At 51.4% G+C, this 11475-nt stretch overlaps 4 protein-coding genes across 4 annotated transcripts; 2 read left to right on the forward strand and 2 right to left on the reverse strand.

Annotated features, from left to right (window-relative positions):
• Positions 1 to 1617: 1617 nt before the first annotated feature.
• On the reverse strand, positions 1618 to 2670 carry AYL99_10213 (hypothetical protein; the record flags this gene model as incomplete). Its single annotated transcript, XM_018841719.1, has 1 exon — positions 1618 to 2670. The coding sequence occupies one exon, from the start codon at positions 2668 to 2670 to the stop codon at positions 1618 to 1620; it is 1053 nt and encodes a 350-aa protein (XP_018688607.1).
• Positions 2671 to 5067: 2397 nt separating this feature from the next.
• On the reverse strand, positions 5068 to 7074 carry AYL99_10214 (MFS transporter, ACS family, allantoate permease; the record flags this gene model as incomplete). Its single annotated transcript, XM_018841720.1, has 9 exons — positions 5068 to 5083; positions 5143 to 5345; positions 5397 to 5432; positions 5485 to 5687; positions 5737 to 5803; positions 5862 to 6238; positions 6288 to 6550; positions 6604 to 6776; positions 6847 to 7074. The coding sequence occupies 9 exons, from the start codon at positions 7072 to 7074 to the stop codon at positions 5068 to 5070; spliced, it is 1566 nt and encodes a 521-aa protein (XP_018688608.1).
• Positions 7075 to 7696: 622 nt separating this feature from the next.
• AYL99_10215 (salicylate hydroxylase, variant) lies at positions 7697 to 9199 on the forward strand (the record flags this gene model as incomplete). Its single annotated transcript, XM_018841721.1, has 3 exons — positions 7697 to 7855; positions 7906 to 7997; positions 8170 to 9199. The coding sequence occupies 3 exons, from the start codon at positions 7697 to 7699 to the stop codon at positions 9197 to 9199; spliced, it is 1281 nt and encodes a 426-aa protein (XP_018688609.1).
• Positions 9200 to 9728: 529 nt separating this feature from the next.
• AYL99_10216 (dimethylaniline monooxygenase) lies at positions 9729 to 11147 on the forward strand (the record flags this gene model as incomplete). The annotated part of the gene is made up of 1 exon (XM_018841722.1): positions 9729 to 11147. One exon carries the CDS (start codon positions 9729 to 9731, stop codon positions 11145 to 11147), a length of 1419 nt encoding a protein of 472 aa, XP_018688610.1.
• Between the last annotated feature and the right edge of the window lie 328 nt (positions 11148 to 11475).

The following is an 11475-nucleotide window of genomic DNA, read 5'->3' on the forward strand; positions in this document are numbered from 1 at the left end:
TCGAGCTGTGCTACCCTGCAACCAAAAAGCCACTTTCTTTCGAGACTGAAGCGATACAGCGACCTCTCGCCAAAACCAAGAAAAACCAATAATTGATGTATGTTCCCAGAAGTCAGCAGCTGATTGTTGGCGGTTGACCGCGAGTCTGGCAGCGGACGCAATGCAACCTCCCTTCTCCACACTGGATCTTTTCGAAGAGAACGAGTATGATTGGAGTGGAGCGGAATGACACGTTATCCCGGCTTGCGAAAGAGCGTGCTTGGTGCTACGAAAGAGGATGATGATCAGCATATACGTGCAACCTCTTAGAGCTCAAACAGTCGCCGCCGTTGTCAGGTTCAGGGATATACGCCGTATAGAGGAAGCACCACGCCACGATGACAACGGTCTCGAGTTCTTGCAGAGTCCCCAAGCCACCGCCCGTTTGCATCGTGGCTTTCGCCGCCAAGTGTTTTCTTTTCTGGAACCAGTGGGGAGAAGTAGGTACGTACTACGGGGTACCCTGAGAATGTACCCTGAGAAGGTACCCTGAGAAGTGTGTGGGTCTCTCAAGGTCAAACAGCGACGACGGGTGCCTCAAGACCTGATCTGAGCGAGCTGATTGGCGGCCTCTACTAAATTAAGCAAAGATTTGACGTCGCCGGCCCTTATCGATTGTCACCCAACCACAACCGCAGAGTTGGCACAACCTTATCAAGCGCCTCTGGAAAGCCTCCAAAACGCCATGTTGCTTGTTTGTTTCACCCTCTCGGACTTGTTTGCTCCTGCAATCTTGGAACGCGCATGCAAGCACTTTAGCCTTTTTTTTGTTGGATCCTCGCAAGTGCGTATTCGCGCACGAGCAACGCCAGCACGGAGACCTAGACACGAAAAAGATGGTGGCTGGGCACTGGAAATGACCACGAAAGCCAAGATCTCAAGCGAGGAATCGAGATGACTTGCAGCTGCACAACTGAGAAATCTTCCGAGCCACACGGGCTTGCTCGCCTACGACGCCTCTTCTCTGGGCTGGCTGAGGGCTGACAGCCGATCTCTGTCATCCTGGCTAGATATCCCCGTGCTTTTGAGCACCGATTGTTGTCCCGTAAGAGACATACCTGTGCAATGGTTAAGGCACTGGAATAGAGGGGTTTATCTCAATATGAGAAACTCCACTTCTTACCTACCGTACTCACGGGCTCGGTGCTTCATTGTGGGAAGGGAATGCATCAAGGCTACCATCGCCAGGGAGTATACCAAGTACTGACTTTTTATGATTTGACATCTCGTATTACGCGATTTTGAAGACACGCGACAGCTTGTCGGACCGACACGGACTGCTGTTGCTGCGCTGGACACCGTCGCGTTCCATCCCTTTTCGCTTTCAAGTGCCAACGCCTCAAAACTCCTTTAAGCCGCGCAGGGGCATAAAGTTGAGCCACCCTGGCTGGGTCTCCCCATTCAGGAAGTAATACCAATATTTCACCCATTGATCCGAACAAGATTGGCAACTCCGGCGCTCATTGCGGTCTCACACCCAACAACCTGCCGTGTTGCGCCAGTCCACGCAAACACCAAAATAGGTATGTCGCATCATCGATGCTGTCCCGCCCTTATGGTACATGACTTGACATGATATTACTTTTTCTTCTCATAACTAGTCGAGGATATAGCGAGCACCACGACAAAGCTCGCGATAATAAGGGATCCCGTAATAAACGACACGGTGAAGATGCTGCCCCGACTTGCGGGAAACTTGCCGCGGATGATCCAGTACTGGGCCTCGAAGTAGCGGTGGAAGCCGATGAACAAAATGACAATCGAGATGGCAATGAAGGTTGCTCCAAGCGGCTTGCCAACGTGGCGCAGTTTTGTGGCAGCGACATCGTTGAACGCAGCGATTTCGACGTTGTTGTCGCCCGAGTAGTCATGAGAGGTACCAGGGTCGCTGACATCACGCGGCGGAAGGAGAAGTAGTTGGTCGAGGAGGGTAGGGCCTAGAGTAGGTGTCGTAGGTGGCGTTCCAGCAGCTGATGCGGCGAATTGTTGCAGAAGTGGCAGTAGCTCAGCCGGCATCGAATGTCCAACAAAAGGTGAAAGGGGTATTGTCTCTCGCGTACTGAGAGACTCGCTGCGACTTTGGATCGTGGTGTTTAGGCGAAAGAGCTGAGTGATAGCAATGCCAATGCTTGCAAATGCCAGGCTGGTCCTCAGCCAGGCGAGGAAGGTTCTCTCTAGAGCAAGGTGATCCCGGGCCACAGATCCCTTGTTCTCCAGGGTGACTGAACCATATTTTTCAGGAATCTTCTTGAGCCATTGTGGTATCCAGGAAAATTTAGATTCTTTTTTCTGCCCACCATCTTGTTCCTCTTCCTGACCTGAGCCTGCAAGGGTCGACGAACCCAGCGTTGAAGACCCGAGAGTGCTTTGGTGAGTCCCGTCCTCAGTAGTGTTATACCGACGGTCTGACTGTCCGTCTGCCGTTCGGATAGGAGTGATCTCGTCCGACTCGCTGGGTGTTCGACGATAGGACGACATGGGGGCTCGGGAATGCGCCTTGGTGCTCTCCGAAAAGCGAATGCTAGATTGCCGCCTGGGAGGATGCGTCTGCGCTGCTGACTCTGGAGTTATGTCTGAAGACGTAGAAAGAGATCCAGATTGGCCATTGCGGTCGTGATCGTGCGATGCCATAGCTTCATAGCTTGGTGGGACACCATATGATATCCGTAGCCCCGGAACCGAAACGGCTCATGTCCAACGAGTTCTGGATCGCAATTGTGGTTAGTGATCCCGCAATTCTAAAACTTGATAGTCCCTCGGCGCCAGGAGATATCGTGTTGGGAGAGAGCTAGAACCAATAGGCGAAGGTATGCGGTTCCAAAGTGAATGAACAGCTGCGAGCGCAGTTCGGAACAGCAAATGAGCTTCGATCACGAATTCTTGGGGAGCTAGTGGTGAGGCGTCTGAAGCAGGATCCTTCGGGACGGTTGAGAAATGGCGCACGCTGCAAATATTGTGCAAGAATCCAGGTTATGGCGTGCTAGAGCTGAGGAGCACGGCATCATGTTTGTGAAGAGGGTCTAAAACGACCTGCAGAGATCGAGACTCGTGAGACATGGGGATAGACCTAATATTTGGCCAATCGATGATGAGATCATTGATTTGGCCTAGGCGCTGTGTCGCCCATTCGGAGACGCTCTTTTCGTGGGGAAGAAGCACGAGGGTGCACCTAGCACGCCTAGGACGGCCCCTACGTTTGTCGCTACCGGATGCCCCAAGGGGAAGCTCTTCGCCCAATGGCAGACATGGCTAATTAAGTGGAGAAAACATTCCCAACCTGCAACAAACTCGACCTGCAATGAGTTGACCGCCATACTCGTACCTTGTTTCCTTAACTGATGTGAAACTCATCATGCTCATTTCCGACTGCAGAATCGGGAGGGTATTGAAAGGAGCGCTCCTCTTCGGCTAGGCGTGAGACATACAACCCTTTACTTCATGAAACTGATGAGCTGCTTTCATAAAAGGCGTGTAGTGAATGGGGAAGCCAACGGCTATCCCAATATGAAATAGTGATGAGAATGGTTCCAGATAGCGAACTGGCCCAGCTTCGAGAAAACGAGACTGCATGGAGAAAGAATCGGCATACGCGTGTCAGCGCCTGCATCGAGACATGCATCATCCTCCTTACCGCATATACAGCCACGGAGCTGACGTACACAAGAATCGTCAAGATGTGTGGAGATGCGCCATACTCTTCGTCCGCCTTGACCCACCCGAGTTGCGTTATCGTCACAGCAATAGGATAAAACGCCGAGAAAGCCATCAAGGTGAAGAGGAGACCGCAAATAGGCCGCTACGCTGGGGTACCATCTCTTTCCACGAAAAGCACGAAAACTGCCGCGGGGAGCTGATCAAACAGACTCACCTGAGATGGATCCTCAGCTTCAGCAGTCCTTCCTAGCAGGGTGCTCACTCACGAGCGAACATACTCCGATCCAGGTAAGTTTAGTTTCTTCTAGGCACGCAGGGACATGTATACCATACGTCAGGTGGGAAACAGCCTCTCTTCAGCGTGACGATACCAAGAAGATCGAGCTTGTGGCAGAGGTCATGGGTTGCGGGAGAATGGTTCGAGAAAAGGTTGAATACTGCAGACATTGTGAAGATATTGCGTCCCCGAGGAAGAAGAACGTAAACAAAATCAAATCATCTTTGTTTTCCCATGGGTAATGCTCTTGCCAGTAGTGATAGCAGCGAGCAGCAAGGAGGTTCATCCATAAAGAGGCGAGGATGTGGGAGCAGATATTGCCCGTCTCGTTGTGTATTTTGACCTAGACTTCGCAGGCACTCCACTAGGAATTGGTAATTGGACGAAACTGGCCGTGGATATGATCCTTATTCTGGGAACATGCAGGAATATCTCTATAACTGATTAATATGGGGAATTTGGGCACAGCAGGCGGTAACGGTTTCTCGTCAGGCGTTGTTGTGATGGCTGTCGCTGACACATGTTTCAGAGATCGCCTCTGCGACCACTGGACTCCATGATGAATCGTGAGAAGAAGGAATCGGTCCACTTGAGCTCCGGGAGAAGGGACATGTGTAACCACAAATAAGACTTACTGAGCCCAAAGGCGGCCCGGCTCCCTCGGGACACTGGGAGTCAAAGACAGATATCAAGTAGGGGTGAAGTTGTATTTGTAAAGTCTGAAATGAGGAAGTTGAGCAACGTCCACTGGCTGTGTAGAGGGACAAAAGAAGAGAGCGACTGAGAGCGACATGGCATGTAACCACGCCGGGGCTTCAGGAATGTGTTGCCCCTTTCAATGCCCAATGTGGCCTCTTTTGCCGTCTCTAAAGTCCAGAGAATAGCGGGCGTATGTACGTCCCAAATACGGCGCTCGCGGCCAGGAATTTCCTGGCAGATCTCTCCTGACCTCCTACAGTGCCTCGTAATCCGCCAACGATTGGCGCGATATTCCATCCTTTTTGTCCTACTGCCAAGGAAGCGAGGCCTGTATCTGACATGTATTCATTCCATCTCCTGCTCTCTTATCTCAGATTTTCATCGCTTGGTCAGGTTCCTTAAACAACATAACGGCTGTCTCGAAGTGTCAGCATTTGCTTTGACCAAACACTGCTCGCGCCCCTGGGACTCACAAGGTAAGGTTTTCGCGGTCTGTCAGGTCAAGCTGATTGTTATCCACTAAGCGGGCAACGGTAACACCTTCCTCTGTGACTGACTCAATGACCCCAGTCTTTGAGACTCTTTCCATTGCTGCTAGAACATCTCGGCGTTTGTTCTCGCTGATCAGATAGTAGCGAAGATATAAAATAATGCAGGACGGAAGGATGACGGCGACCTAGTCGTTCTCCATTAGCCTACATACGTGAGAGCCACTGGCCATACGTACAATAAGAATGATGGTCCATGTTGGAATATATCGTGGCTGTATCGGCGTCAGTTCAAGTTCTTAAGATGTCCGTCCAAGTGCTTAATACCTTCCATCTTGGTTGGAACAGCTGCGGTGAGAGTATGTTTCCCAGCCCGTACCCAATATGATAGAGAGCAATCACCGTAGTTTTCTTCGTGTGTCCGGCGGAGACATTCGCAGCCCAGACCATAACAACGGCGTAGGGGATTCCTGTAGTTGAACGAATCCAAATGCCCCAGATGAGGCCCCAGCGGTCCGACCACGGCAAGCCTTGTGAGGTCATGTTAGCAGCAGAGATATCGCTCTCAGGAAAACATACCAATTAATAGTGCACTGGCAATGACACCGGGAATATATGCAACCACAGACACCCAGGCACGGCAGTTCTGACGCACGGTTAGCAGAAAATCCATTCTCATTGGTATTAGTGCTGGTGCCACTTACGTGCGCCTTCCATAAAATCACTGCTGCGGCCAACAGCGAGATCAGGGCGGTCAGGCCAGTAACACAGCCTAGAAGGGTAGTCTGAAGAACTGTAAAGCCAAAGGATTTGATGATGAGCGAGTACTGATTTGTAATACCGTTTGCCATCTCTTGTGACCAGGCATGAAGAAAGAAAAGCCAAGTCTTTGGGTCTCTGAGGGCTTCGATAAATTGGTAGCGTTTGAAATACTTCTGCTCAATCCCCGAGTGGTTTTCCTTGATTCGAAGTACGGCTTGCGCACGTTCTTCGAGTGTGAGAAACTTTGCTTGCAACGGGTTGTCCGGAAATCGGAACCACACGACCACACTAAAAACGATAGTGATTCCCCCAGTCATGACTTTGTAGATCAGCGCCTGGGAGACAACGCGACAGACCGGTGGACTTACCCATGAACCACTTCCATGGTGCGAAGCTTCCGGTCTCTATCCAAAGGACACCGTATGAGAGAAGGCCTGAAGTTATCGGACTAGAGTTGCCTGCAGCCCACATAATTGGCATCAAGATGGACTGCTCTCTGTAGGTGAAGAACATGGACATAGTGAGTAGAAACGCAGGAACTATGCACGCCTCGCAAGTGCCGAGGAAAAATCGGACCACGAAGAGCGATGCAAAGTTGTTGCAGGGGATATGCAGCAACGTGACGCCACCCCTATTGCACACGTTCTGTGAGATTTGTTCAGCGCTCATGAACGGGGTCCATACCACACTATGAGCATGAAGGCAAGCCACTTGCCCACGGGGAAATACTGTAGCGCGCGGTTTTGCGGCCATTCTGCCAGCAGGTACCCAAAGTAAAATATCGAAGAAAGCCAGTTGTACTGGTTAGAACTGAGATGTGCATCCTTTAAGATGCCCAGGATGGCAGAACTTCCAAGCTTTCCACGACGGAATGTCAGTGAGGCACGAAAATTTGAGAGAGGGACATTCGAAGGTGGAAGTTCGTACCGTTTGCTTGTCGACGTACATCAAATGATACCCTATGCATAGAAAGGGGAGGATCCTCCACAGACATTTGTTGCGAATAATCCGAGCCTCTTCTGGCGTTGGGTCGTCCACCTGTACCCTGCTGAACAGCTTGTAGCTTTCATCGGCGTATCGGTCTGGAAGTCTGGGAGAATTGGTCTCCTCCACGGGTCCAGCATCACTGATGGTAGCAACCTTAGAATCCTCCATTCTGTCAAGAGGTTGAAAACTCGAGAGGCAGGACCTAGGCAACCAGTCCTTCAATTGCAGCTTTGCGAGGGATACCACGACAAGACATGGTAGAGTCTGGAACCGGGACCGCAGGGAGCATCCTCGGTGGCATATCTACCACGAGTACTGGGTGGGAAAGATGGCCCCTCCCACGTTCAGTCTATCCGTGGCGTCAATTCCAGCCAGTATTTGCAATCGAGCACATAACTACCCTTGTACAAGAGGATCTTACAAGAGGATCTTGCTGCTCGTTCCTCTGTGTCCATGCTCCTTGCAGGCTCTGCCAATGCCGCGTGATAGAAGATCGTCCCTGAATCTGCTGTTGAATATCCTGGTCACTCGGGTCGCATAACGGTCGGGGGGCCAGTAGTAGAGGGAATCCCTAACTTTGCGTGATACAAGTGCCTTTTGCGTCATACATTATCTCGCGTCTCCTGCGTGATATTATCCGCAGGCGTGGACATACGCGACGATGTTTGAACGGGATCATACCGATGCTTCATTGTACATGTCCGATGCTTATAAGCGAGTCAAATTGACACCGAACATATGAACAACAGTCCTTGGGCGTCGTTCTCATCTCTCGTCACAAGTCACAGATATGGAGGAAGGTCGACTTAAGGTTATTATCGCTGGTGCGGGGATCGCCGGCCTGGCGACGGGCATTGCCCTGAGACAGCTTCCCTATATCGACGTGGAGTTGTACGAGCGCTCTCCTGAGCTCAAAGAAATCGGCGCAAGTATCGCCCTCAGTCCGAATGTAGTGGTGTCTTGGCTGTGCAAATCTTCCTCCGTGCTGACCAGTCACAGGGTCTGCGTACACTGGAAAGACTGGGCGTGGGCAATGCTCTCGATGATGAGGTTGCTTTTCGGGGCCCAGCTGGGATACCCATGATTTACAGGTCAGTGGAATGTCCCGTTGTGTCGTTATTGTCGTTGTTGTCATTGGTGAGTGTATGAGAGAAGCGTTCAGATCACAACGAAACAGGCTGCCAAAGAGAAGTCCCCGCCAGCTCAAGATCACCCCCTGTCATGACTCTTTCTGGCTGTAGTTGTTGCTGAATCAAGGCACAGGCATTGGAAAACGAACGAGATTGTCAGTGTGGACCATTTCGAGGCTGTTGCCGACCTACGCCATCACACCGCCAGATTTCATCGAGCCCACCTCCATCAAGCTCTGCTCCAGCATGTTCCAAGAGAATTGATTCATCTAAATAAGAAGGTTATTGGAGCCAGGGTCGGGGACAACACCGCGAGCTTAGAGTTCCAGGATGGCACAACAGCAGTGGGAGATCTGTTGATCGGGGCTGATGGCATCAACTCGAAAGTCCGAAAGGCCTTTGTGCCACACTTCCAGCTGAGCTACACGAACCGGACTGCTTTGCGAGCCACATTTGATCTGTCTCTGGTCAAGCATATCCCGGACCTCCCTGCTGACTCGACTCATTGGTGGGGGCAAGATCGGAACTTCTTTGCATCGAGGTTGGGTCGCAATCAGTTCACGGTGGTGGGCATGTATAATCCAGTCAACCTCCCTCAGGGTTATGAAAGCGACATAGGCACTTGGAATGACGTGGGCTCCGTCGAACTGTTCCGCGAGCTCTATCGGGACTGGAACCCTGTCGTTCACGCTCTTACCGAAGCGACGCCCAGCGTCCGACGTTTTCCCAACTATGCAGGCCAGGCGATAGCGACCTGGGTGTTCGGCTCATGTGCTACACTCGTCGGCGATGCGGCCCACGCCCATGGCGGGGCCCACGCGACAGGAGGCTCGCTGGCACTCGACGATGCGTACGCGTTATTCATGTCCTTGCGACATGTGATCCCTGAATGGCAGAGCTCGAAGCCTTCTGAGTTCCAACTGCAGACTGCTTTGGAACTGTACGAAGAGACAAGGCGACCCCACACGGATAGACTGTTGCGCAGCGTCCATTCCAGCATGAAAGACACACCGCCACAGTCTGATGAGGAGCTCCGGAGAAAGATGCTTAATCGCGGCAGTACTACGTGGTTGAGCGAGCACGATGTCCAAAAGACGTTTGCTGCAGTGGTCGCAGCTCACACAGAACGTGGTGATACACTTGTGAGGGAAAGCAGACTATAAGAGATCCGAATGTAGAGATAGAGCCACAAGCCATTGCAGCCAGAGTCCAAGTTTCTAACCTCCCAGGCTTGGTATTCTTCTTTGTGTCGGTCGTATAAACCCCTACCAAATTGCCTGACTTGCTTTGACTTCCTGGTGCAGACGAAGAACTGTTGGCTTCGAAGATGGTGCCGAGATCTGAAGCCGGACGCACGCCTCATTCGTGTCTAGAATCACGTCATTCAGTATGTGTCGAGTTTTCTGCCTTCCTTCCGCTAAGGACAGTATGAAACAGAGCAATGATTCGTTCTATACTCCTGAGCGATTGAATGGCGAGCCCAAGCAAGCTAAAGCCTCTTGTCCATGTCGACAGTGTGGAGTAGCAATTTGTAATTCATGTCGGTGCGAAAATTTGTGCCGAGTGTGATATATGTGGATGCGTCGACATTGATAACTGCAACACAAAGTCTCAGGTGAGTCAATAAGACATTCTTGCATGTGTTGGTTTCCACTGTTCTTGCCATCTATCGCGTTGCGACCACTCACAGAAATGTCTGCACGGTATAAGACAGTCGCCGTCATTGGTACTGGGCCCTCGGGTATTTCTGCTGTCAGAGCATTGTCCGACGAGAACATCTTTGAAAAGATTCGGGTCTTTGAACGACGAGACCGAGTGGGAGGCACATGGAACTATGACCCTATCCCGGATTCCTTCTCGACCGGTCTGGATGGTCAATTGAAGCGCTCTCTCCCCTCACGGTTCCCACACCAAGCCCCGTTGTCCTCCGAAGACACCAGCGCTCGGACGGGGGTATACGATGGTCTCGACAGTAATGTCGGTGCCAAAGTTATGGCTTTCACCCACACCCCATTTCCTGAACTGAACTCAGCCATCTCCATCGAACGATACGGCCGTGACAATCCCACTCGACCTTTCCGGACAGTTGCCGGTTATCTGGAAGACGTCTTCCGAGATCACTATCATCTTGTTTCCTTCAACACCAGTGTCGAAAAGGTTGAGAAGGTGAATGGGAAATGGGTTCTGACGTTACGACGATCCGATCACCTCTCGCACGGCCGGCCCCATGAATATTGGTGGCAAGAGACCTTTGATGCCATTGTTGTGGCGACAGGGCATTACAATATCCCAACTGTCCCGGAAATTCCTGGATTGAGGAATGCATATGCGGCCCAACCTGAAGTATTCGAGCACTCGAAAGCATATCGCTCGCCCGATGATTATGTAGGGAAGAGGGTAGTAGTGGTAGGAGGAAATGTCTCCGCTGCTGATATTGTCTCCGACATTCAGGGTACGGTCAACGGACCTCTGTATCTTGCGCAACGCGGCACCAATGAATTCTTCAAGTCTGCGTTCGAATTGCCCAACGTGGTGATCAAGCCAACGCTCAAAGAAATCAACTCGACACCTACTGGAATCGCTGTCGAGTTCGATGACGCCACCCGAGTTTCGGGCATTGAAAAAGTTATTTTCGCCACGGGTTACAAGCTGTCCTACCCCTTCCTGTCGCCAGACCCGGTGACACCAAACAACCGTCTGGCAGGGTTTTACCAACATTTGTTCAAGATCGGTGATCCATCCCTTACCATCATTGGACAACTCAAAGCTGGCGTCAGTTTTCGCGTGTATGAGTACCAAGCTGTTGCAGTAGCTCGTTATTTTGCAGGGCGCGAGGGCAGACCATTGCCCCCACCCTATGAACAAGATGTCTGGGAAGTAAAGAGACTGCAGTATAAAGGGCCCGGGATCAACTTCCATGAGATCAAAGGCGACTGGAGTGAGTATTACAGCTTCCTCCGCGATCTGGCCGGGCCACCGGCAGCAAATACCTCTGCATATGAACTGCCTCCTTGGGACGAGAAATGGGCTGAACTGGGGTTCGAAGTGATACAGCTGAAGGATAGCTACTGGAAACGGTCAGCCCAGAACCAGCTCCGCGCAAGACTGTAGAGGTCATTGGAGGACAAGGCCAGACGGGACTACAGAGAAAATCGCATGAATGAAGGTATGTAGTGCAGTCTCGAAGTAGGTAGCTCGAGGTGCCATGGGGAAATACGCTGGTAGGTAGAGATAGACAGTAGAGGTAAAGACAAAAAATGCACAGCACTCCCTCATTGCTGATTAAACTGATAAATAATTAGCCAGCGTCTACGCGGGGTAATCTGCTAGGTACCTTTACCTAGTAATATTAGGTATGAGGAGGGGCTAGTGAGGCCGGAATGAAACATCCTTGGGCAACCGGGGTGACGGGGCCAGCTTCTAGCTTTCACGCCACCAC

Source organism: Fonsecaea erecta, assembly GCF_001651985.1.
Source record: "Fonsecaea erecta strain CBS 125763 chromosome Unknown Scaff11, whole genome shotgun sequence".
NCBI lineage: Eukaryota > Fungi > Ascomycota > Eurotiomycetes > Chaetothyriales > Herpotrichiellaceae > Fonsecaea > Fonsecaea erecta.